Genomic DNA, 27,885 nt, shown 5'->3' with positions numbered 1-27,885 from the left:
GTGTCAATGTAAAATCTACCTTATGACATTTACAATCACGTTAAAATTTAAAAGCTTAAGTTCTACTCACAGCGATGTTCATTTGTTTCTAGCTTAGTGACAGTCAACCTCCTATCCTACAACATTGTACGCATTAAAAATCTGTTTTATTTTGTTTTTCTTAAAGTTCATTTTTCAGTGCAAGATAAATAACATTGTTATCAGCGGAAATTAAATCGAGCTTCGCCGTCGTAGCGATTTTCTTGCCGCTAATTTATTTTTTAATTGTCGTATATTTTGTATTTTAGAATGTAAAAGAAACAGTAATACAATGGCTTAAGGAGTATTTTATAATGGATGTTAAATTAACATAGATAAGCGAATTGGTCTGAATGGAGAGTTTTTTCTACGATTTGTTGGTTAGATAACGGCACTTTAAAAAAATATAATTCGAAAACTGAATTTACAAAGCTTTTAATACAAAAAAATACGCTCAAACGATGTTGCCAGTAAATGCTTGTCGAACCAAAGGTAATATAAAAACTGCCTCAGATCACAATATACTATGTTGGTCGACCTCAACAATTGTTTATCTTATTGCGCTAGATGGCGTTGTGCCTTATAATTTTCCTTTTAACATCCTTTATTATCCGTGTCACAGCTCTATGCCAAGTCAAATGTTAGCCCAGCTATTACAAGAGATACTAAATAGCTAGCTGAGTAATCAAGTACTTTCTCATACAGCTGATAGATTGCGCTATAAATAATGTTCTGATTTTAGTAGCGACATCTAGTTAACGTACGAAAGAGTTAGTGTTTATAAAACCAGTCGTTAGATGGCGCTTGTAGTCACGTCTTGATACTGTAATATAGAGTATTTAGGGACAAAATATTTATTTCTTTATTCTTATACTTTAATATTAAGGTAATAATGAAGTTTACTACGTGGCGAAATAAAGCTTAAGTGTGAGTTCAGGACGTTTTACCTCTTTTTGGGACTATTTTAGTGATGAGAATAAAACCTAATCTGCATATATTGCCTAGTAAAAGGTAGTTAGATGAATACAAATATTTCATAATTCATAATCTCTGCCTACCCCTCTCGGAAATAGATTGGTATTATCTCTCTCCATCTCGCCAATACGGAAGAGCGATATGATGACCAAGGGTCGAAAGTAACTAAATCTCTCGATTGTGACGTTGCCTAGGTACACAGGCGGTTTTTTTTAGCAAAGGTATCGATATTTTTTATCGATAATGTAACACCCTAACACTACCAAACAATTAATAATTATACCTACTGAAATCATCGTCATCGGTTTCCTTATTGCGGCGGCATATGGGAACCTGACGTCCGTTGGGTAAATACATTTGGCGTACGTAGGAATACATTGGACTTTCTAACTTGTATGAGCATTTAGATTTTATTGGAATTAAATCCCTTTTTTCGATGTTTTCTATATTGTATATATTATTGAACATAAAATACAGTTCAATAGGCTAGTGTCCTATACTTAAAATAAAATATTTTATGCAGTGCACGAAATAAAGCACCACATAATAAGAAGAAAAGTATGAACAGTCAAATAGAAAAATATAAAGTAAATGAATTGACCGTGACGTCACTCCTCTGTATTTCATAGTACTTAATTCCATATTAGCAAATCATTTTGACAGTTCTTAAAAAGAAACGGATTTGACTAGTAGAAAAATTAGCCTATTGTTGTATTGACTTAAAATTCACAAAAATTACTATATTTCCTTAGGACGGTAAATACAATAAATACTTACTAAAAATAACAAAAACTACACAGTTTTATACAACTAGGAAGAAAAGAAACAACAAGCCTCTTTGTAAAATGTACATTTAATCTTAACATTATGTTCACGTACTATGTACATTTGAAAGCGCACTATATATCGACAAAAATATCCATTCTGTACCGAAATAATCCCGAAAACACTACCTGCAACAGTTCTTTTCATTACAATAATTATTAATAATACTTATTGTGCGCATTTCATTAAATACAAAACAAAAAATGCGCTTTTTATTACTATCATAAATAAAATAATAAATGTTTATTTATAAGTGTCGAGACACAATTTGTCCATAAAAGACATCGATTTATTATTATTCTACTCATCTTCGAACATCTTTTAAACAAATTATTTCTCTTTTAATAATAACATGAAAATTGCACATCACTATTAACTCTTTGGTGGTAAAAGGTACAAAGTCATTTAGCTTAACCAAATAAATAAGTTATTTAAAATTAAATTACGACTTAAATTAAACAATGTAAATAATCTTAAAATTACTTTTTGCAACATTATTGCAATAAGTTTATTTATTATTTTGAAAAGATGGTTCTTGTAAAATTATTATTGCAATAAGTTGTTATTTTTTGGAAAAGATGTTTAAGTACGTCATAAGAGTCTTATTTTGTTACAAAACATACATTAAGCTTTACTGATATTTATTTATCTATTTCCTACTTTGCACAACTCGGACTAGGTTTTTCAATTTCTCTTTAGTTTCAACCTCCTAAATCCCAGAGTCATTTTTCTACAGTTCTGAACTTGGAACTTGGAACCTCCTATAATTTCATTAAAGTTGAAAATTCGATTACATTTTGTCTTTTTAAAGGGACGTTGGGACTTAAGAGGATCGAGAAGTTTTTCTTACACGAATGTTTATGACTAGTTATTTTTTATAATTTAAGTAATATCACGCTGCCTGACGTTTTGTCTTTGACGCAGTGGAATGTTGATCGAGATCTCGTGACTAGAGAAACAATTATTAATAATGAGCTTTTCGACACTCGCATCCATCAACTAAAAACTAACGCAGTTAAACTCTTACATTTTTTTATGAATCAAAAATTATTTATATTTTCTGACGAAATTTAGTGAAAAGCTTCCATCTTCAAAAGCATGTTCCAAAGCGATTTCTGATAGAAATTTACAATTTAATTGAAAAAAATTTGGTGGGGCATTTTTATTCCTGTTTTTTAATACATTAAAATATGTTAAACATTATGCGATGAAATGCGAGTGTCTATTTATACTAAATAACTTAAGTGTTTTGTCTATTCAGATCCGATTTAATCGGATATTTTTGCTAATTGTCATTAGATGTCGCTGTACAACTACAAAAATACTAGCTCCATATTTTTGGTGTAGTTTTTGCGTATTGTTTCTATTTACTATTTGAAGCTTAGTATGTCACTTGAACACACTATTGTTTCCAATTTAATAAATAAAAAACTATCCCGTCACTTAAATAAAATAAAAAATTGGGTAAACTGTACCTGTTCTTGCTATACTTAGTTTCACATTCAAAGAAATCGACATATTCTATTATTCTTACTATAAAAATCATGGTATTATAGTCTATCCAAGTGACCAAGTTTGTTTAGTTCTACAACATAAATAAAAATACACATTTTGGCTAAAATTACTGCAGAATTATATTAGAACTTATAATAACTAGTTGAATACGTTTGACTAGAAACGTCTGACATTAGAGATCATAATATTATCCTTTGCGTTCTTTAGGCGACCTACCTCGGAACCCTTTACTATCCTATCTACCAGGTAATATTGCTATTTTATCTTGACTTCAGACTCGTTTAAAACAAAAAAGAAAGACTTTATGGTGGTGCGGTACTCAAACCAAAAGGCAAGCACTAGAATTCATTTCGACCTCAGGGTGAAATAAATGCCGTTATGATCGCCTAAAGAAATCCAACACCGACCTTTAACTAAATGCGCGTCAAAATAGTTCTTAGCTTTAACTGTACATTTTCAGTTTGAAGTTGTCGAAGATGCGATAGGAATACACAAAAATTAGTTTTACAATTAACAAAAATGTTTAATAGAGACCTTTCTTTTGCATTATGACTCAATTTAATTTTTTACAATAGTGTTAAATTCACAACTTTTTTGCATGTATTATCATAAAACATTAATCTAACAATAGAACTTACGACTTTTGTTGCCATTGTCATTTATCCTATGTAAGTCACGACGGCCACTCATTTTGATTTCAGTCATTTAAAACTGAACATAAATAAATATTTCACACGATATTATGTTTATGAAAGAGGACCAGTAGTAATACATCATTTAATATTTTGATAAGTTAGATATCTTGCGGTAAATATTGAACAATAACAAATTATGAAATTTAATAGCTCGTGGTATTAAGTACAAAACTACAGATACAATTTTATTCACGGTTTCAAAACATCCATCGCTTTTGAAATCATATTATACTTGATAAATCTCTACTGTAATCATTTCAAAAAATAATACCGTGTAAAGAACCCCTACCCTGCAATCGCAGCATCAAAGACAACTCCAATCTCTCATAGCACTAACAGATGGTGAGGTAATCGGCGTCACAAGAGGTGATCATCCTGTTCGTCATGTTCATCATCCGACTCTGCTGAATCTAGACTGGGAACATGGTCCATGTCCTGGTCTAGCTGTTGATCGAGGTCTGTTGATGGTGCGTCGTCGTCTTTCCACTTGTCCATTGATCGCCGGCGCGCGTTCATGAAGAAATTGCCGACGGTGGTGGGCTCTAAGCCGAGTTGGCGCGCTATTGTCACCTGCATTTCTTTTGAGGGCCGCTTTGTTTCCTGGAATTGAGAAGAAGTTTTATTAGTTAAACATACATACACCCATGCCCCAAACGTTACTCTGTTGCCCAACTGGGAAGGGTTATACTGCTTATGTTTCAGTACCACTCTTGGTAATGAAGGGGTTGAAAGAAAGACTAGACTTATTGCCAAATTATGAATCGAAAAATATGTCTTTAAATCCAAATGTGCTTAGACGTGTTAAAATATATGTTGACTTATACAGTTTTCACATTTATCATTCCCGTATTATGAAGGCCTATGCTCAGAAGATGGACGGGTGATTAATCCCAGTAACGCCAGTTCCAAAACTAATTTATAATGAATTCTCAATGACTAATTTTAGTGGAGTCTATGTTGATGAGTGTCACATGTAAACAACAAATATCGATTAATATTTAGTTCTATGACTAAACATAGATTTAATGCGTATAGTGACTAATTTTGAATAATTTAAAGATAAATAAATAAGATACAATAAATCGCTGGTAACTAGCCCCACAATCTAAGACCAAGGCAAAGCTGAGGTTGACGAACATAATATTCTGAGGCTTTCTTGTTTACTACCTGAGGTCTGTAATATACTAATTCAGTAGGTATGTGAAACGGTACAGTACGAACATACAGACAGACAAACATTACGAAACTATGATGGTTCCGCTGTTGGCACTTTGATAAAAATGTTGTTTTTAAGGTAGACCACTTCCCAAAAGTCTTTTTTTATGTTGAATTTTTAAATATTTTAATCCAAGTAAATTTGGTAACTTACACTATTGTGTAAATTTAAAATTTAGATTTTCCCATATTGTTTCCGTTAATGAGTTGTGTTCAAAATGTATTGAAAGAAAAACCTAGTCCGATAACCCTGCCTTCTAGGGTCTCTGGTCCCATAAAGTCATAACTGTCATAAGTCATAATGTATCGTTTGTCCACATTTACGTTAGTCATAACTTGGTTGTTTTTCTCAGAAACGTGTGACTATTCAGGATTGCCATAAAACAAGCCTAACCTAACCTAGGTTCGACATTGATGCTATGCTTCTAAATGCTTTCTGTTCCAGGGATCTGACCACGGTCAAGATCCTGAATAAAGGGGGGTAAGGCACTAGTCATCTCATCAGCCTACCTTCCCTACGAGGCGGCGGATCCCATCACCACACAACTGCGGGATCTTGCTGACTACGGCAGCCGGGCGAACACTGACCTGATCATCGGCTGCGATGCGAACGCACACCACGTCATCTGGGGAAGCTCGGATGTCAACAGAAGAGGAGAGAAGGTACTGGAATTCCTGGTAAGCTCTTCACTACAACTCTTAAATAAAGGCAATGAGCCGACATTCGTCAATGCTAGGCGAGGTGAGGTCATTGATATAACGCTAGCGTCCAACAACGCAAGTAATAAAGTTAGTTCATGGCATGTCTCTGGGGAGATTTCTTTATCGGACCATAGATATATATGCTTTAGGTATACCACTAAAATCAAAGTAGAAGTTATACTAAAACGGAATCCCAGGAATACCAACTGGTTATCGTTCAAGGATGACCTTAAGGCGGACCTGGGAAACCCCAATGGTAAGCTAAACTCTATTATTGACATAGAACTTGAAGCTGACAAAATAGGGCAAGCCGTCCATACGGCTTGGACAAATAACTGCCCGGAAAAGAAAATCCTGGCGAAGAAGGTACCCTGGTGGAATCCGGAGATAGCAAAACTCAGGAAAGAAACTAGGGCTGTCTTCAACGATGCCAAAAGAAGTAATGATTTTGAGCTCTACGCGCGAAAACTCACAGAATATAGCAAGGCAGTGAGGAAAGCGAAAAGGAAAGCGTGGAAAAACCACTGCGATCAAATCGGTTCCATTCCGGAAGGCATGAGACTCACGAAGGCACTAGCCACAACGAAGTCAGTCCCACTCACCTCTATTAGAAGGAGTGATGGTGGAATGACTGAAACGGGGCTAGAGACCCTCAAGGTGATGTGTGCCACACATTTTCCAGGCTCGATAATAAATCAGAGTGTACCAGACGATGAACCAATTAGTGTTACGGAACAGTGCACTCGCACGACCAGGCATAATTGGGACACGTCGAAAAAGGTAGTAGACCACAACAAAATACAATGGGCATTATCGACATTTCAGCCATATAAAGCCCCGGGGCCAGATGGAATCTACCCCATACTACTACGAGAAGGCGCTAACGTACTTATACCCCACTTGAGTAGACTGTACAAAGCGTGTATTGCCTTCGGACATGTACCACGTGCATGGAGGTTAGTAAAGGTAACATACTTGCCCAAACCAGGCAAAGAGGATTACACAGAAGCCAAATCATATAGGCCCATAAGTCTATCATCATTTCTCCTTAAAACTTTGGAGAAACTGGTGGACAGACACATCAGGGATGGTCCGCTCAAGAGACATCCACTACACCGCTTGCAATGTGCATACCAGCCGGGCAAGTCCACGGAGACAGCACTACACCTGGTGACAACTAGAGCGGAGCAGGCCATAGAAAACAAAGAACTATGTCTTGCTGCATTTCTGGATGTCGAAGGTGCCTTTGATCGCACCACATATGGTGCAATCAATAATGCTGCACTCAAACATGGCATAGAACCTACCATCTGCCGCTGGATAGGTAATATGTTGAACAGCCGGCTAATTAAGTCCTCCCTCATGGGGGAAGAATTACTAGCCACAGCAACAAAAGGTTGTCCACAAGGTGGGGTTCTCTCTCCGACTCTATGGAGCCTGGTAGTGAACTCACTTTTGGAAGAACTAAATAAGGGCCCAGTATATACAGTGGGTTATGCAGATGATTTAGTGATACTCCTAAACGGGAAATTCCCGGGAACGGTGTCAGAAATCATGAATACAGCACTGAGGCAAGTGGAGAGGTGGTGTAACCACCAACAACTCTCCATCAATCCAGGCAAAACAGTGGTAGTACCGTTTACCAGGAAAAGGGCCCTTACTGGCATGGAGCAACTAAGACTCTATGGAAGGGTACTTGAACTTTCCAATGAAGTGAAATATCTAGGGGTAACACTAGACAAAGAACTGAACTGGAAAAGACACGTCGAACTGACCACAGCCAAGGCACTTAGAGTGTTTGGAATGTGTAGGTCAGCTTACGGCAAAACATGGGGTTTAAACCCAAAGGTACTAAGGTGGATCTACACCATGATGGTGAGACCTATAATCCTGTACGGAAGCCTGGCCTGGTGGCCAAGGACATTACTGAGCACATGCAAGGATGTCCTCATGAAGGTACAAAGGACAGCATGCATGGCTATAACGGGTGCGTTCAGAACGACGCCAACAGCAGCATTGGAGGTACTATTGGATCTCCCGCCGCTACATCTAGTGATACAGTCTGAGGCACTGAAATCGCTACACCGGCTGGCTTTAACAGGCCTTTGGAGCGATAGCATGCCGAAGACTAAACACACAAGCATGGAATACAACAATTCTATGGGAAGGCTGATGAGTATGGGCTGCGACAAAATGCAACCGAAATTCATCTTCCACAAAAACTTCAAAACCAAAGTCCATACTAGAGCCGAATGGAAGGAGGGTCTGGAGACACCCACCCCTGATGACAACACCATCATCTGGTATACAGACGGGTCCAAGATGGCATCTGGTACGGGCGCAGGCATTTATGCAAATGACTACAGTGGTAGTATCAGCATGGGCAATTATGCCACGGTCTTCCAAGCCGAGACATATGCAATAATTGCCTGTGTACATGAGAATATAGTTAGACAAATCCAAGGTAAGACTATCTATATACTCAGCGACAGTCAAGCGGCACTCAAAGCCTTCACATCGCCCAGAGTTACCTCTAGACTGGTATTAAACGGCATCCAAGCTCTTAACAAGCTTGGAAGGCAAAACAAGGTGCAACTGGTATGGATACCGGGGCACGAAGGCTTCATTGGCAATGAAAACGCTGATGAACTTGCCAAGGCCGGATCTGAAGACAACTTCATAGGTCCGGAACCTTATGTGGGCCTTTCACAAGGAACCATCAGAATGGCTATGAAAGACCAAACAAAGGCTAGTCACCAAAAAGAGTGGGATGCCCTGGTTGGTCTGAAGCATTCAAAGCTCTTTATGCAGAGGGTAGACTCTGGATGGAGCAAAAAGCTAGGGAAGCTAGGCAAAAGACAACTCCAAATTATAACGGGGGTGTTCACAGGCCATTACGGGGTCAAAGGAATTTTGGCCAAGATGGGACACGCCGACAATACTGATTGTCGCATGTGTGGCGAAGAGGAAGAGACCGTCAGACATTTAATGTGTGAATGTCACGCCCTCGCCAGACAAAGAATGAAGAACTTTGGAGCAGGCTACCTGGCACCGAAGGACTTCAGAGAGCTACCCATGAGCCTCATCATCCGATACGTGGAGATGGTCGAGAAGCTCCTGAATAGCTGAAGGATCTTAGGATCGTAGGGGGTAATTGCACAAAAGATCCCGATGGGTCGAAGTGTATCCGTAAGGGCCCCCGCAGATTTAAGATAAGATAACCTAGGTTATCTTTAGATGACCTTGATGAAAACCCTGAAAAGTTAACCTTCTCAAAATTAATTTCCGGGATGTCCCCTCGGGACATCCCGGCGTCCATTATGTGGATAAGATAGAGGTTTCTCTAAATTCCCAAAACACTCATCAAAAAAAAAATCTCAAAATTATGATTACGAATAATAATAATCTGGCAAACATAACATTATGACTTTCAATCATTGTGTTAAGCAAAGGGATCCGGCCTTCTAGAGCTTACTGTGGGACAGTCAATCTGTGTAATAATGACTTACAATATGTATTTATTAAAAAAAAGGTAAGTACCTTAAAAATAGCCTGTAGAGTACGCCGCTGGAGGTCTGTGAAAACCAAACGGGGCTTCTTCGGGGAAGGGAGCGTATCCGACACCAGCTCCTCCTTGCGCTTGCAGCCTGACGACGTGACAAACACACCTCGAGATTATTATTAGATTGTGTTCTTTCCTCACATACATACAAATATCATATTTTAGGAACTATCATTATGGATATCAGAATTCCCAAAATGGAAATCAGAGCTCAAATTAGTCTTACGTCACAACAGGAAATGCTTCCAACTTCCAGCATCTGCGCTATAGAATTGTTTTCTGTATTTTATGTTTCATAGTCGTATACTTCTGGACTTAGAAATATGTCTTTTATGATCATGAAAATCAAATAACACTCAAAAATGAAGTAATTTTCTAATATTTTTTTGTTATTTGCACTATTTGGTTACTCCAGAATAGGAAGCCATACACAATATTAGAATGAAACTACACATAATACAGTACTTAATTTAATATTTTAGGACACTTTTTCTATCGCAATGCTATCCGACGACTGATTGCAAATTCTGTACCAATTTCGTCGTATTAGTATAAATCATGAACCTTATATGACCTATGCACTATTTGATTATATTTTGACTATTAAAGCTTTTTAACAAGTGTATAAGTGATGTTTCCTGATACTTACTGCCTCTCTGAGGAATCTGGGCCGCTGCAACAAGAAAACAATTACCAGGTTAATAAAAAACAATATACAACAAATAAATACCAGAAGTAAAGTACCAGAAATAAACGAACTTTTATGGAAGTTATTGCAGATTAAAAGTTCAATATTCCTGATTTATTGATTACCTAACGCTGCATATTTACAAAAGGACAGAGGAATGATCTTTACAGATACAATACTATATATAACATTCAATCTGTGGCTCATAAATGGATAAGAATCTAACTCTTTCCATCAATAGTGCTTGAAAAAGATGAATATATTTCATAAATGTCCTTTTTAAGTAATGCAGATCAACTAATAGGTAACAACAAACATGCCACTAAGACATTAACTAAGCTGTCTTCATACGCACTCTACATCACAAAAAAAAATAAAGTGAAAATAAATGCTTTACGTAAAAGTGCGAGTAAAGACTACTTTCATCTATCCTAGTTTTTCCTTATAAATCTAGTTGGCGCCCAACGTGGGGCCATATTTAAAAACGAAATTTTGTCTCGTTTTTGTCTATTCACTATACATCTGACATAAAGGAATAGAAATAATAAAAATACATCTAAATATAGGCAATAAATTTGAAGAAGAATACAATGAGTATTAAGTTTAAGAAGATATTTCCTATATGTCAGATAACTTTAAACACCAAACGTATTAATTAAAAGGCATACCTGGCGACAATGTAAACAACATTAACAAAGGGTTCTGAAACCTTCAGGCACCTATAAAATAATATTCAAAACTATTGCAGCCGGCGCAGGGGTAAACAAAAAGGGAGGGACCGGGGCAGCGATAGCAGTCTAACATTCATCTTGGCTTCTTGAAGCTAACAAAATACACTTATTGCTAAATTATTTCAAAAACATCCTCTATGACGGACAGTCTCGGATTGAAAAGGCAGTATCGTTGCCATCGAAAGCATTTTTAACTTTTCTAAACTAAAACTAAAGGTAAAGATACTGCCAATCCAAAAACAAACATCTAGACGAGCAAGTCTCTATACATTTTACACATTTACTTGTATGAGATCGATGTAAAAAACCAAAAAAAACTTAGACATTTTCCGTCTAAAAGCGACCTGTTAAATCAAAACACTTAATCAAAAATATGTTTTATATATAATGTTACCTTGCAAGCTATATACTTTATAATACCTATAAGAAACCAAGTCCACTGCTACGCAGCCACAAAAAAGAGGATGGGGATAGATAGAACTCAACAAAAAAAAATATCCCTTTTACAGGGTATTAGAAAAAAAGGAAAAAACAAAAGAGGAACGATAAAGGATTTTGGGTGGTGGATAAATCAGGACAGGACTCACAAGCACGAAACATCCCCAGCTGGTTCGTATCCCGTGTCCCAGGCTTGGGGCTGGTAGCCCGGGCTGGGGCCCTGGGGCCCCTGGGGCCCCGGTCCCCCCTGGAAGTCCCGGGGCGGACAGTATGGCTGTATGTTGTTTACATTGTCGCCTTTGGTCGCCTGTTGTGGTGCATCTGGAAATGTAAATTGGTAATTTGTGGCTCTTGCTAGAACTTGGTTAGACTTCTTGATAGATATCAGAAAAGCTTTAGAATTTATACCAAATATTAATTCATCTTACTTAAAATTAGTAATAAACTAACTATTAAATTAGTGTTGTGTTCCTGCCGGTGAGTAAGGCTGCCAGAGCTCAACGAGGGTGCGGTGTGCTGATGATGGGAGGACTTACGGAACTAATTTGTTCCGTCTATTGTCCTTTCAGTCGTCGGCAACCCAAACCCTCCTTTGAACTTGTACGCTCCTTTTTGCTAACACAGCAAAAGGGAGTGTACAATAAGTTTCTAATGGGGTGGCAACGCGCATGTGATACTCTTTGAGTTGCAGGCGTCCATAGGTTACGGTGACCGCTTTCCATCAGGCGTACCGTATGCTTGTTTGTCACGGACGTAGTATATAAAAAAAAAACTAAACGAAAGTTATTCAGAGAAAATAGCTGAAACATGTGAACAAAGCAAAGACTGTTCACATGCAATGTTATCGCTTTTAACTCTTGTATTTTATACATATACTATACTAGCTTCTTCCCACGACTTTGCCCGCGTACGTATTTTTGTTTTTCCATACAAACTTTGGACCCCCATTTCACCCTTTTAGGAGGTAAATTTTCTAAAATCCTTTCTTAGTGCTCCTCTACACCTTGTAGGGAACCTACGTGCCAAATTTGGAATCTTTAGGACCAGCGGTTTCGGCTGTGTGTTGATATGTCAGTCAGTCAATTTCTTCTTTTATATATTTAGATAGATATGCTTAAGTACAGGACAGTAGTGGAAAAGTAATCTTTTTTTACTTTATCTGAACCACGCATGTTACAAATACGAGAGTTTTTTCCCTACGAGTGGTACGACTGTCTTACTAGTAATAAATATGCTTCTCCACATTGAATTTATATCACTATTCTATGCTCTTTTAAATACATAGCATAGCACAGTTTATAGTTATATCGCATAGTTCGTAAATATAAAGTGTGTACTGATTAATATTTTATACATAAATGAGGCCACTATGGGCGTGTGGTCTAGTGGTAAAGACGTTAGCCGCGTAAGCTGAAGACCCGGGTTTTCCCGGCTCGTCCACCAGTGGGCCCCGCCGTTTTTTTCTTTCGTGTATGATATCTATTTCAATTTATAATTCATAAATAATGCCCATAAATATTGCAGAAGTAAGCAGGAAATATGAGCCTACGCGACGAGGTATAATATCTGTGATAGGTATAATATCACTGATGAGCCTGTCACTGATGAGCTTTAAAGCGCGACTGAAACGATGCTTATCGAGCACACTTTCTACCGAGTACCAAATAAGTACTAAGCAACGAGGTACATTTGTGATAGGTATAATATTATTAAATATATTATCTATCGAGGCAGCGATATAGTGTGATGCGACCCCAATCGTACCCACGTTTCTCAGTGTTCCTTTATTGCTAACTAACTTAGGAAAATATTATTTAAAAATATATTACATGGAAAATTACGGGATGAGACATGAATTCACGGCCTCTGGGTTGAGTTGAAGTCTAACCCAACACCCAAGGCAGTAATTTTCAAGTTTTATTTTTATTCAAAAAATAGTGACATCGATTGCAGACGTTTCCTTTGTAAAAACAAATATTTATATACCTACTATTACTACTACTTAGTTTGGACACTACGCGTTTCCCAAAATTCATGTTTTTGACGAAGCGACAGTAGATTTTGGAATAGTGTCTGGCTATTTAGAAAACCCTTTGTTTGATTACAAATAAATCTACAGCCGCGTCATTATTCCAGACAAATTTCCATGACAACCTGACACAATTCGTTTTGTTGTCAGACTTCAATTTGTAGCAAAACAATATTGTAATAAAACCTAACTAACGGTGGTTATGTGAGAAAAAATGCTTCAACGCTGAACTCTTCTTATTTCACAATTATATTTCCGAAAAATTCATTAAAACCTTGCAAAATTGTCAATGACATGCAGCCTTGTGACCAAAAAAATACTTTCTTGGAAGTTTTTAAAGTATTTTTTCAACAACAAATACTCTTTGTATGACATTTTCAAGCTCAAAATTTGATCCCTAAAACTCTCAAGCCCTAAAAATAAAAAGGGAGTACAGCGGTATAATTACAAAAACCGTCCAGGGCGGCGCGGGGGCGCGGCGGCGGGGGGCGGGGAACGGATCGATACGGGCAGGGGAGGGGCGTGACGTCACACCGCCATGTGGTGCTGGATTATGGCGAGCGTTCTCTTTTTGAATTTTTAATGTTTTGTTTTTATCGATATTTTATATCGATTGTATTCTGTGTTTTATAAATGAAAATAAATTGGAATTAAATCAGAATTTTCCAATCTAAGACGCTGCTACAGAAATTTTGGTGACTTCTAATTTTAAAAATAAAGTAAATATGGAAAATTAAGTATTCAGAATAAAAAAAAAAATAATGAATTGAGCCTATATACGTCCCAATGCTGGGCACCCGGCACAGGCCTCCTCTCACGCATAAAAGGGCTCGGGCTATAGTCCCCACGCTAGCCCAATGGAGATTTGGGGCTTCACATACACCTTTGAATTTCTTCGCAGATGTAAGCACGTTTCACGTGTTTTTCTTCACCGAAAAGCTAAATGTTGTATGTTCATAATATTAAGTATGCTTCATTCTCAGAAAAAAAAACAAGTTATTGTTCCAGTCTGACCTATTTTTCTCACCTGTAACCTTCAGCCATTTTATTGGCTTCCGAACCTTTAAAATATGGGTTTTATTGTTTTTGAGATTCAATTACATCAATTAGAATTTAACCTGTTTAAACTATTTTTTTTTTCACTTCATAAAAAAAATAAGTTGGTTAGCTATTTTTTCAAGCCTGGCCAAAAATATATGGACTTGAAAATGAAATGAAAAAATATTTAATTAAGTAAAGACTACATTACAAGTTGATTAACATTGGTAGTTTGCACTAGGCATGCCTGTGTCGCCCATGTTGCAGAATTTTATTAGAAATATTTTTTTCATACTATAGGTACTGAACTGTCAGTCTGTCACCCCGTACATCAGAATAACAGAGCCGTCTTGACAGTCATAATTATTATTATAATATATTTCTAGGCAGGCTTTCGAATACTATCCTCCTTGCGTTATTCCGGCATTTGCCACAGCTCATGGGAGCCTGGGGTCCGCTTTGACAACTAATCACAAGATTGGGCGTAGGCACTAGTTTTTACGAAAGCGACTGCCATCTGACCTTCCAAGCCGAAGGATAAACTAGACCTTATTGGAATTAGTCCGGTTTCCTCACGATGTTTTCCTTCACAAAAACTCACTGTTGCGAGCCGGGGTTCGAACCCGTGACCTACGGAACGAAAGTCGCACGTACTTACCGCTAGGCTACCAGCGCTTTCAGCCAGGCTTTCGAATACCAGTGATTTAAAATATGAATACCAGTTTTTCTTGGATTGTGAAACACTAGTTATCTACATCTGCCTACGTAAATTACAGAAAAGGTTTTGACAGGCCGTATCCTTTTCTCTCCTTATCAGTTACTGTCACTTATCAGATGTCACAGTGCTGAATAAGGGTAGGTACATATCTCCACGAAACACAGGTTAGGACTTATTCAGTGAGCCGATTTTTTATCGTCAGTGGGTTACAAAAAATATATATACTTAGCTTGAAAAAAAAAAAGCTTGAAAGTATCATATTACATTTTTACATTTTAGATGTTTTAATCCAACTATTACAATTGTCAAGTTATTGATGTCCTTGAAGCTAAGTTTCTTTGCGATATTTAATAGAAAGAAACTACAGACAGGTAAACCTATACCTTACTGGCGCCATCTACTCGTATTGACTGGACAGTTACTCTTTTTTTTTTAATGGCTTTCACTCCTCGGTCTTTTTTCCGAGGTAGATTTTGCCAATGACGACGTTTCTCAACATACAACGCACCTAAAGAATGTTCGGTGAATTGAGGATTTTGGGAAGGATTGGGGACCTGACATGGACATGAAAGAATTGTTATTTAGACTTCACAGACAAAACAACACTTAATTATGAAGGGCATTGGAAGGACAGTTACTTATCCCTCCCTTCTTCTAGGTTCACCCTCAGTTTTGACAATTTGACCCATATTCTTAAATTGATATCTGTTAAAAATGTTAAAATTGTCAAATATTGATATTAGCACCATCTACTTGAGAATCTTGAGATTCAGCCAGTCCATACATCAAGCGCGACTTCAAGTATGCACTCGCGCGAGTCGCGCGCGACAACTAGGCGGCCGCACATTTCTTCATTTATTCAGTTATATATACGATACGTCTTTGCTAGAATAAATATTTGCATACATTTCCCTTAGATGTTCTTATTGCTATCATAACTATACCTAGATATTTTTCTGGCACGAACGTCAAGTTGTTAGTGCTTGGCAAAATAAAAACATCGACAATCCTCTTATCGATAACTAGGCTTAGGTACATAAGGTTTTTAATTGCACCTAATAATAATCTCTAAAATCTTGAAAAATCGTGTATATAAGAAATTATGTAAACTATTCAAATATGGATCATTTTATTATTATTGTCCATTTACTTTCCAACATGTGACATTTGTACAAAACATTAATGTTATATACACATAAATTCAAGCCTATATTATCGAGACGCGGTGGGCAGAGCACATGAAACTAATGATTCAGTGCCATGGTAATGATTAATGACATAAATATAATAATTAACGACATATTATAATGTAAGTTATTTATTTTTAGTGGTATTTAGGACAACAACAGCCGTAAATATTCAACTTACATAGGTATTTATACATAGTCTTAGGCCAATAACAGATTATACTATCGATGAACTAAATATCGTCACTAGTGTCACTTCGTTCGTGTCAGAAAAATATCTAGGTTATACTTATTAGAAGCACTGTGTCACACCTCCGGTCGTAGTGACGCGCCGCATCGAGCGCGCGGCATCGATTGTGCGGAATCGATGCGGCGCGGTCGATGCGGCTGCTGACCCTGCTCATCGACTTGACGACAGCGCGGGAATTCTACGTTGTGATTCTGACAAAATGTATAAAAATAAAAAAGCAAATGGACCACCGTGTCGTAATACTTATTCACGTCATTTTACAAAAAGTTAATTGAATCAATGAAATATGATTTATTTAGTCAAGACATTTATACATTCCTTACATGTAAAATTAGAAAAAAAACAGTTTAAAATAAACATAAAAAAAAACAAAAAAAAAACATTTTTTAGATGTGTAATTAATGTCCCTAAATCTCAATCATTAAAACAAAAATCTATATATTTTTTAATTTTCTTATTACAATCCTATCAAAATATTAGTGTCATTGCATCTAATTTAATTTTTAATATGTGTGTATATTTTGATAGTGTATACAAACCAGAATATTTTTTTGCTGCCTGTATCACACCTCCGGCATCGCTCGTAGTGACGCGCCGCATAGACCGCGTCGCATCGATTGCGCGGAATCGATGCGACGCGGTCGATGCGGCTGCTGACCCTGCTCATCGACTTGACGACAGCGCGGGAATTCTACGTTCTGATTCTGACAAAATGTATAAAAAAACAAGATATGGACCACAGTGTCGTAATACTTATTCATGTCATTTTAATTGAATCTTAAACAGTTAATTGAATCAATGTAATATTATTTATTTAGTCAGACATTTATACAGTCCTTACATGTAAAATTAGAAAAATAAACAGTTAAAAAACAACACAAAAAAAATACATTTTTTAGATGTGTAATAAAATTAATGTCTCTAAACCTCAATCATTAAAACAAAAATCTATATATTTTTTAATTTTCTTATTACAATCCTATCAAAATATTAGTGTCATTGCATCTAATTTAATTTTTAAGTTCGTAAAAAAGACTTATTCGACCTCATTGCTCATAAAAATATGTGTGTATATTTTGATAGTGTATTTAACACCTGAATATTTTTTTTGCTGCCTGTATCACATCTCCGGCATCGCTCGTAGTGACGCGCCGCATCGACCGCCGCATCGACCGCGCCGCATCGATTGCGCGGAATCGATGCGACGCTGTCGATGCGGCTGCTGACCTGCTCATCGACTTGATGGTAGCGCGGGAGAAAGCACCTACTTCTCTATTTATCCGTATTGTGAAACTTTTAAAATGTTTCGTGTCAGTCAAATGCAACAAAATGACGTTAAGTATACATTTCGAGTAGAATATTTCCTATGTTATATATACGCAAACAGTGATGATGTATCGTTTATAAAGAAAAGAAACAAATACGATAAAATGGCTTGCTAAGATTTATGTAAGTATACGGGAAAGGTCTATAGATACTTATGCCTGGCTAAATGTGGCAACTTGGCAAGGCATATCATTATATCCTATAAGTACATAACGTATTTCCTAAATTCATTCCATCCCTACAAAAACGTCACCTATTCCTAAAACTATTAACTATTTTTTTAAACCATACGCACGTACTTTCTACATATTCCTAAAACTGACTATCCCTGCACTAGTGACGCGCCGCTTTGACCGCGCGGTATCGATTGTACGCAATCGATGTTGACCCTGTTTACCAACTTATCGACTTCATGCAAAGCGGCGGGAATATTTTGTACCCAGTATTACTCGCGTTCTGGCTATGTGGACCTGTGGGGTTACATTGTGCAGTTAGGAGTAGGAAGAAAATGTGTAACAATTAATTTTCAGCGTTATTCCTTAAGACGATACGGTAGGGGTCAATTCTCCATACAAACGCTCTCGACTATTTCCTCCCTGGTTTTTGAAGATAGAGCAATGGTTTTTTCAACACAGATTGTTATTATTTTTATCTGTGTCGGACCGTTTTGATTTTTTGATATTCTGCGTTTTAAAGACTCTAGGACCAATAAAAATTTCCAAATACGGCCTTTTTCATTGTGGCGCAAAAAAAGGTGTGATACTAAAAATTGGTAATAAGTAACCAAAAAAGCTAAACTACCGACATAGATTATTTCATTGTTATTCAGATTCTCAAATTTCGTTCCGATTGATTAAGTTTTGAAGGAGGAAAGAGTCGAGAGCGGAACCTCGATTTTAAAGACTTTTTTGAAATATCTTTTGACTGAGTTGTTCTTAATGGACAATTTTTTTTCGATAAATCTAGTTAATAACACTTGTATATTTAACTAAAATTCCCAAGTTGAAAGGCTCCTTTCCATTTTAGCATTTTCGCTACCGTATCCTCTTAAAGCCCGTACGCACGTGCCCCTACAGTAGTGACGCGCCGCTTCGACCGCGCGGTATCGATTGTACGCAATCGATGCTGACCCTGTTTACCAACTTATCGACTTCATGCGAAGAGCGGGAATATTCCTTACCTAGTGTTGCTTGCGTTCTGCCTATAAATGTGCAGGTTTTATTATAATATGAGGATAAATATCTCAGAAGTTATTTTGAGCATGTCCTAATGAATTGAATACTTTAAGAAAATAAATAATCATTGAAATTCTGAAATATACATGGCGTTATAATATTTCATATGCAAAATATATGTTTTCTATGTATATACGTATGTATTTATCCATTTAAGTATGTATATCATCGCTTAGCACCCATAGTACAAGCTTTGCTTAGTTTGGGGCTAAGTTGATCTGTGTAAGGTGTCCCCAATATATTTATATTTAAAAAGGGACAAGGATGAATCTCTGATAGAAAGCAACACAATTGTATGTATGTAAATCTGTGACTAGTTTTTTTCAATTTTCCGACGTTTCATAAATGTTGTGGTTATTTAGATGTCAGTATAAAATAACACTCAATATGTATACCTACTTAAGTATGTATTTATCTATATAAGTAAGTATATCGTCGCCTAGAAGCTTTGGGTAGTTTCGGGCTAGGTTGATCTGTGTATAGATATTATACTTAAAACTTATCGTCATCAATCAGTCTTTAGTAGTTTAATTATAATTACATTCATCCGTTATATACATTTATTTCACAAATGCATTCGTTTCACTAGCCGCAGTTAGTACCTACACATAAAATTTAATAATTTTAAAATTGAAAGAGGAAAATTTAAATAAAGTATTTATGCCAAAGCGCCCCATTGTTTTTCCTAAAACCCTTTGGCACGTGCACTAGTGACGCGCCATCGACCGCGCGGCATCGATTGCAGCTGACGCTGTTTACCAACATATTGACTACCGTGAGAGCGGTGCGAGCAGCTCTGGAAGAAAAATAACGAGAAATTTATTTTTTGCATGAAATTATGATTATGCTTACATATTTTCTTATAAATTTAATAATTGTTGTTGGTTAAAAGAAAATTATTACCTGTTAATAGAGAATTTTCTTCAAAAGTCCAACAAGATCCGATTTGCATGATTTGCAAAAACGATTCGTCTTGTATCACTTGTTTGTGTATATCCACATTCCTATATAAATAAATAAATAAATATAAATATTGGGGGATTTTACATACAAGATCAACTTAGATAAGCAAAGCCTGTACTATGGAGCTAAGCGACGATATACATACTTAAATAGATAAATACATACTTATATACATGAAAACATCCATGACTCGGGAACAAATATCTGTGCTCATCACACAAATAAATGCCCTTACCGGGATTCGAACCCAGGACCGCGGCTCAGCAGGCAGGGTCACTACCGACTGAGCCAGACCTGTCGTCATATGTGTATCCATTGGTATACCTATATTACATATAATTAGTGTCAATCTGATTTTATATTCAATTGTGATAATGTTTCGGCCGGCTCCGGCCGTAAATTTATAATGTAGTTATGATGAATAAATGACTGAATAAATAAATTTAATAGGTACTGTAAGATTTGTAAGTCTAATTACAACAAACTAAGTTTAGCTTTCAAATTGGAATATGTACAACTGTTTTTTAAGCTTGATTGCCAATTTTTCTCCGTGATATTGTAATATAATACTCGTATAAATCAAAATCAAATTATAATATACAATTTCGACTTCATACTGAATTGACCTTTGAGCCTTCAAACCCGACTTTATGTAAGCATAATTATGCACTTTTTAAATAGTTTACTATATTTTTTTGGTATATAATGACTTAACACTCTAAATGAGAACTGCTTTAGCAGAAAACCCCCTAAAATATCCGTAACAACTTCAGTAGTAACATAATATCGACAAATACATAGATAACATAAAACGATCTTATCACTAAGTAGCATACACTTAACAACGGAGATTTCAATGCATTGCTCCAAAAGTTCCACATGTTTACGTTTTTATCGATAAAACGGTTATGTACCGTTCTATCGATTTTGCAAAATCGATGAGCAGCTGACGTTTGTTTACTGAGTTATCGACATTTTTTATCGACGTCGGAAATCAATGGTTAAGCCAAGCTGTTTAAATATTTTATTTTATGCAAAAGTAAGGGTTGGTTATGGTGTTTGCAATCGTGTCTGTAGGTGAGTAGAGTACATATATCCATACGTGTGTGTCATGTACTTTACCATAAAACAGTCATAAATAGGCGAGATGACTAAAAAAACTAATTAGTCCGTCAGTTAGATTATCAAAGAATTTTAGAAACGTATTTTTTATTTTTTCTCGTAAACGAAAAATGACGACGGTACAGTTCGTTGAAGTTTCGCGTGACGTCACGCCTAGGTACAATTTTTGCTTAGAAGTGACGTCACAAGCCCCCACTCCGGAACTTTGATGCTTTATATCTTTGTATTTTTTAATTAATTAGAAAAAGCGAAAAATATGTGTTCAGTATTTTTGGACGATCTAACTGACGGACTAAACAGAATGCCATTTTTTTTATGTAGTCGTCATCCCTATTGTCGTAAAACTGTATTTTCCACCTAACCACACATTTCATTTCTATAAAAGTTTTCTATCAGTATTTTACTCATATATACCTTGACAAAAAAATACGTTAACAATAAATAAATACATGTTATATGTATTATAGGACATTCTTACTCAAACATTAAATGTACAAAGTATAAATAATTTTAGTATTTGGAACAAAATATCTTAGGTAATGTCAGCGTATTTGGGGCATCCTTTAGAGGTAATATCGAAGCACCTACTCTTTTTTATTGTGTTTTTTAATTATTTCCGCTACCCAAAGCTACGCTTCTACGAGCGGTGTGCCCGACAGTCGGGTTCTTGGTAGCGCCACGTCCATGTGTGATTTTAATTAACACTTGCTTTGAATTCGGACTGTAATAATGCCTTCTATGTGACTTCGGCTAGATACTGGACTTCGGCTAGATAGTAGGCTTTACCAAACAAACAGCAAGTAACATTTTAGTGCTATAATTTTGGTTTTCGACGCTAAAAGCCACTATAGATGTCGTATAAAGGTTTTCGGCGTGACCGCCTGTCGTATAAAGCCTCCAGTAACACCTTTTAGCTCTATAAGCTTGTACCGCTAAAAGGTGTTATTAGGAAGTGATGTAAACGTTTATATCACCATTTTATAGAGCCGCTATAGGCCTGGTCTATAACAGGATCAAATATGACTACTATAGATCTATATTATTGTATAATAGTGTTAGGAATCACTGCTATGCAATCAATTTGCGCTATTAAGGTTCCCGACAAGCCGCTATAGTTGTTGCGTTATACAGCTAAAAGGTGTTATTAGGAAGTGATGTAAACGTTTATATCACCATTTTATAGAGCCGCTATAGGCCTGGTTTATAACAGGATCAAATATGACTATTATAGAACAATATTACTGTATAATGGTGTTAGAAATCACTGTTATGCAATCAATTTGCGCTATTAAGGTTACCAACAAGCCGCTTATAGTATTTGTAGTAGTTGTGTTTTAACAGATTTAAAACCTAACTATACCACTATTTTGGGATATAGTGGCTTTGGAAAACACTGCTATAGTATTTAACACTGTAAAGTAGTGATATGAATACCATTATAAAGCTATTTTGCTGTATAATGAAGTTTTCAGGATACGTTTATATAGCTTTGAAAAGGTTATAGTCGTTTTCTAATGCCTTTTATATCTCATCGCCGTATACGCCACAATGACTCTTTAAATATCACAGACCTGTTGAATAATGGTTTCGGTATCTCTTTTAAAACACAATAGCGTTATAGCTGAGTTTACTATATGTTTTATAAACCAAATTAGATATATAAGAGTAGAAAACGATTAGGTACTTTTAAATGATAATTTAGACCTTAAAAGGCTGCTTTATGGTGTTTATACATCGTAATTATGAAATCCGGCCAAAGATGCGGTATCTGGTTCCGTACAGTGTTTTTCTAGAAATTAACTTTAAAAATACACATAGCGACCAATTGTAGTTTAGATTTGTCATACTAAAAAGAAAACAACATTTATTAATACTGTTTAAAAGATCTTTCTATAGTAAAACATTGAAAACAAGTATTGTTTTCTATATAAAGAACTTATAAGTTAACTGGATCATAGTTAAATTCTCATGCAACCCTAATTGAATCCACGATGGCGGGCTTATGGCAGTGAATGCGTATGATAAGTGATATAGTCGAACTATAAAAGCGTATATTTTACTTCTTGGATCCATAATAGAAACTATGGTGCCAATAATTTTATTGTATTAAATTATATTTATTTATTTTATTCAAAACATGTATAAATCGAGGGCGCATTTAAAATACTCCATTAAACAAATATTCTTTTAACGGTAAAATTTCCATCGCATACCTTTTTGCAGTAATGATGGAAGTATACGAAATCCAAATTATGTTAATTGACACTAAACTTCACAAATAACCTGTATAACGGAATCTCAAATGCTACTATAGCATAAATTGATACTATAATAGCGTTACTGTGTCCTCTATGTCAACAAATTAGCACAATAGTCATCATTACATCACCATTATAGACCTTAAACGTCACGGATGATACTGCTATAGGCCTATTATATCACTAAATGGCTGCATAATTGCGCCAAATCGGCTCTACAGTACCAATATAGACTATTTATAGGACCATTTAGTGTAATTTAATTTGGTGTCCTCGACCACTATAGGACCAGAAATTGTTACTTGAGAGGAACTATAATAAGCACACAAAATTTCATCCCCATCGGTTCAGCCGTTTAGGAGGAGGAGGTAACAAACACACAAGCATGTCAATGATATTTAAAAAATTCCTTATATTAGGGTAGAAAAGTAAAGTCTAGGTAGAGATCGCTCTTTAGCGATAAGACCGCATGTTGTCTGCCTCTATTATCATTTCATTTCATCATTAATCATTTGTTTTGTCTCCACAGTATCTTTTTCTGTATCTTTTGCTGAGGTGTGCTAATAAAAAGTATTCTATCTATCTATAAGTATGTATAACCAACAGAGAACCTAGAAATAGGTAACTATTATTTTCGCAATAAACGTGTTTCTATCTCTCTAAACCTTTATTTCTAAATTGCAAAAGTATAAAATATTCCCATTAAATTCCTATTAAGGCTGCAGGCGAGCTCTAACATCGAAGTAAGGAAAATAAATTGTCCCTCGGGACTCCGCAAAAGGAAAAATACTGGTTACTCGGGAAAATATATCACTATATGTGTCCCTTTCATATGGTAGGAAAATATATCGCTATCCCTTTCACGCGTTAGGATGAACGGCCTAGCTGAGATGACAATTGTTGGTAGAGGAATGAAACTCTATTTGTCTCGTTGCAGTATTATAATGTAAAAATGTTATATGTGATAATAGTTTTACTTCTGAAAAAGTCATCATTGCTAGGCTCCGTGGACCTATATTATTATTTTTTACTTAACGAAAGCGAAAAGTAATAGCTAAAAATCATTGTTGACGTAAAAACTTGCAAAAATAGTTCTCATTTCCAACTAAGTAGTTATTGAAGACAGAAGAAATGTTGAAATGGACAATAATTTAATGTTTGTGAAATTTGACACAAACATCAAATTTAAACGAATTAACTAATACAGTTACTCGTTATAAGCATTCTTAGTACGTATTAGGTATGTAGCCTATTCATTCGTATTTTATACATACCAATTTTCTGCATTTTCACCTTGTGTTTGTTTAAATTATATTAAGATTATGTCAGAAAAAGATGCATACGAAACCTTAAAAAAATTCACACGATAAACACAATTGTGACCCGCATCCCTCTTGGGCAAAGACATTGTAACTCCGTATAGACGGATAAAGTCTAAGAAAAAAACGTACCCCAAAGCCCTAGAGAAAAAGGTACGGTGACCCAGATGGCGTTACACCTTTGGGGAACGCTCGGATAGATGGCGCTAATATTAATATTTGACATTTTAACACATATCAAGCTAACAATATGGGCCAAATTGTCAAAACTGAGGTTCAAAAGTTTCAAGCCTGTGTCGAGAGATGGCAGTCTATGCACTGTGATTACACATTTTACTTTGACAGTAACGTCAGTAACTCTCTATAATAGTCGATCCTCTTTGCTCTTGGGTAAAGAAAAAAACTTAGTTATCCAACGCAAAGGTCCCGATCTAGGCGATATCCCAAAGCGGTTTGCTAGACCAAGTATTTTACAGGTGGCATAGGTGTTTTACCTGACAATCTTGAGAATAAGGTCTACCTAGTTCTTGTGCCATTTAATGGCCTGGCCAGGATCCTATCCCTTTGAACAAATAACGTACTACAAAACTAGAAACAGGAGCTACCTCTGATGTCGCCGTCTTTAAAGCCAATTTTCTTCTTACTCTTTCATGTTTAAAGCCATCAGTTTCCAACCAAAACTTTGCTTCAATCTTCAATCAATTTAACCTTCAAATACGATGATTTGGATAAATCAAGTCACTACTTAGTTTCAAAACTTTCAAACCTCTTGGACACTGAATTTTTGATGACGCCAAACGCTGCGTACAGCGTCAGGCATACAGGAATGCCTGTATCTACAATCGTCCACCTATAGTATAGTAGGCAGATCAGAAGAAATACTAGGCCAAAAGGTTCAAAAGAACCTACTAAAGATAAGTATGTCCTTTTTGTCTTTGTATTTTTCCTTAAGTATAAAATTATTTAGCCAAAATACCTAGAGTTAATTTTGAGCCATACCATCCTTGCGTTATTCCGTCATTTGCCACGGCTCATGGGAGCCTGGGGGTCCGCTTTGACAACTTTGACATTTCAAGAACTTATGGGTTATAATATAATTAACATATTCTTCCTTAACCTTTTTATACGTAGCGTAGTACTATCAAAATCTTGTACATCTAACTAATCTACCCAACGAAAGCAGCATGCTTCTCACCTGCAAGCCTGAGCGCCGACATTCTCTGGAACTCCGGCTCCTGTAGCCATTTCCACATCCTTCTAAACGTCTCCCGTCCCGATTTCAACTTCGACCACGGCTTCGGGTTCCTAAGAAGATCGCTCAACGTCCCTTGCGACCTGCATAAGACTCTCTGAGCGAAGATTGCTTGAGGGATTGAGTAGCGTTTCAACTCTCCACTTATTCTTTGAGCTAGCTCTTTAGTATTAATTTCTTCCGTGTCATTTTGTGCCTGTTGCTGTTGAGCTGCCTGCTGCTCTTCTCTCGCTAATAAAGCAGCGTTTAAATCTAATCCTGGACTCGGTAAAGGTGGCGTTGGTGAGCGTCTTTCGAAAGAATTTGGTGACGCGCTTCTTCTACTGTAAGCTGATTGTGGAGATAATGGTTCATTGTACGGCGCTGGTGATAACGACGCATAAGATTGCTGCTGTTGTATGACTGTGAATGTTCCTCCTGCATGGTACGCGAATTTGTCTGAGACGGTGCTGATAGGTGGTAAAGGTAGTAAGGGGGTTAGTGTTGCGTATGACGCTGGTTCTAATCCGGGTGGGGTAAGTCGTCCATTGACGACGGACAGCGGGTGAAAAGCAGCGTCTCCATCAGGGAGGAGGTCGGCTGGGGAGAGGCGCGGGGGGGAAGCGTTGCTGGGGGCGACGATGACGGTGAGCGGGGCCCGGTCCCGCGCGCGGTCGTCCATGGCGCGCGTGTGGCGGCGACGCGCCCGAGCGAGCGACTGAACGACGCCTGCGCGACGCACCCTAGCCCCCTCTGCGCCCTGCAAACCCCTGTACCATCAACATTTGTAAAACGACCTAAGTATACAAACCCTACAATCAAAACCCAACTATATTCTCAAACATTTCCGTTGAATTTTGATTGGAAAGTGGCGTCTTGTTGGACTTTTAGTAGCGTTATTGAACAATGCACCCTTATCCAAGCCTGAAGCTATACATCTCCGCTACTCACTACTTCATTGCTACTCAGTATACACTGCTGTTCTTGTTCACGCGCTATCTCTGTGCTCATATCAAAAGCATCAATGTATGTGTCAGCTAGCGGTTTGCTAGTTAAATTAGTGCGTTAATTAGGTACCGTGGTAAGTCTTGCCCTCGTTTGACTGTCAGCGTACTAACTGTACGATTACCTCATGGTGGAAATTGTACTGTTTTACGAACTATATTTCATACAAAAGTCCACCTGCAATGAGATTTGTAAAAGGTTTGAATTATTGCCTAAAGATGTCTAAGCAAGAGCAAGGTATTGTACCTACTTATAAGACCTAGTTTTTAGGTTAGGTGGGGTGAGAAGATCCTAGAAAAAATGTACCAGGTTATTTAACCCCACCATCTTTCATAGACATTTAGTGTGTTTAAATGTATTCAGATACGAGCATATTGCAATGTAGAGTCCTGGGTTCAATTCCAAAGGTAAAATGTAAGTACACTTAGGATTGGTTATGAGTTTGATAAACACTAGCTCCGTATAAAATAAAAACCATAGAATGTTACCTAAATACTAAAAATGTTAGGAAATAGTAAAGGTAGGAAAAGAATATATGGTTTCTATGGTTTTTCGAGTTTTTCTACTAATATTATTCTTTAGTTCACGTTCTTCTTCTTCAATCTAGCGTTTTCCCGGCCTTGCGCCAGGAATAAGTTGACATTATTCTATTATATTTAATTTTATAGTTGCTGACCATTATACCATTAAACAATAGATACTATCCTGTACCTATCTAGATAAACAATGCCAATAAAAAACACCTTTACTTCAGAAGCTATGACTAAACAAAACTATGACTAAACAAGCACCAGTATTACCCTCGCACTTTCCCTGTCATAGGTAGCACACACATACACA

The 27,885-nt window shown here is 36.7% G+C and overlaps 1 protein-coding gene across 1 annotated transcript; it reads right to left on the bottom strand.

Annotated features, from left to right (window-relative positions):
- Positions 1-1,827: 1,827 nt before the first annotated feature.
- LOC125237551 (hepatocyte nuclear factor 6) lies at positions 1,828-26,739 on the bottom strand. The gene is made up of 4 exons (XM_048144683.1): positions 26,005-26,739; positions 10,157-10,180; positions 9,486-9,592; positions 1,828-4,628 (listed from the first exon to the last, which is right to left on the bottom strand). The coding sequence occupies exons 1-4, from the start codon at positions 26,720-26,722 to the stop codon at positions 4,386-4,388; spliced, it is 1,092 nt and encodes a 363-aa protein (XP_048000640.1). The 5' UTR covers positions 26,723-26,739; the 3' UTR covers positions 1,828-4,385.
- Between the last annotated feature and the right edge of the window lie 1,146 nt (positions 26,740-27,885).

This window comes from Leguminivora glycinivorella, chromosome 21 (assembly GCF_023078275.1).
Source record: "Leguminivora glycinivorella isolate SPB_JAAS2020 chromosome 21, LegGlyc_1.1, whole genome shotgun sequence".
In the NCBI taxonomy this organism is placed as follows: domain Eukaryota; kingdom Metazoa; phylum Arthropoda; class Insecta; order Lepidoptera; family Tortricidae; genus Leguminivora; species Leguminivora glycinivorella.
This window is presented reverse-complemented; position numbering and strand designations above follow the sequence as displayed.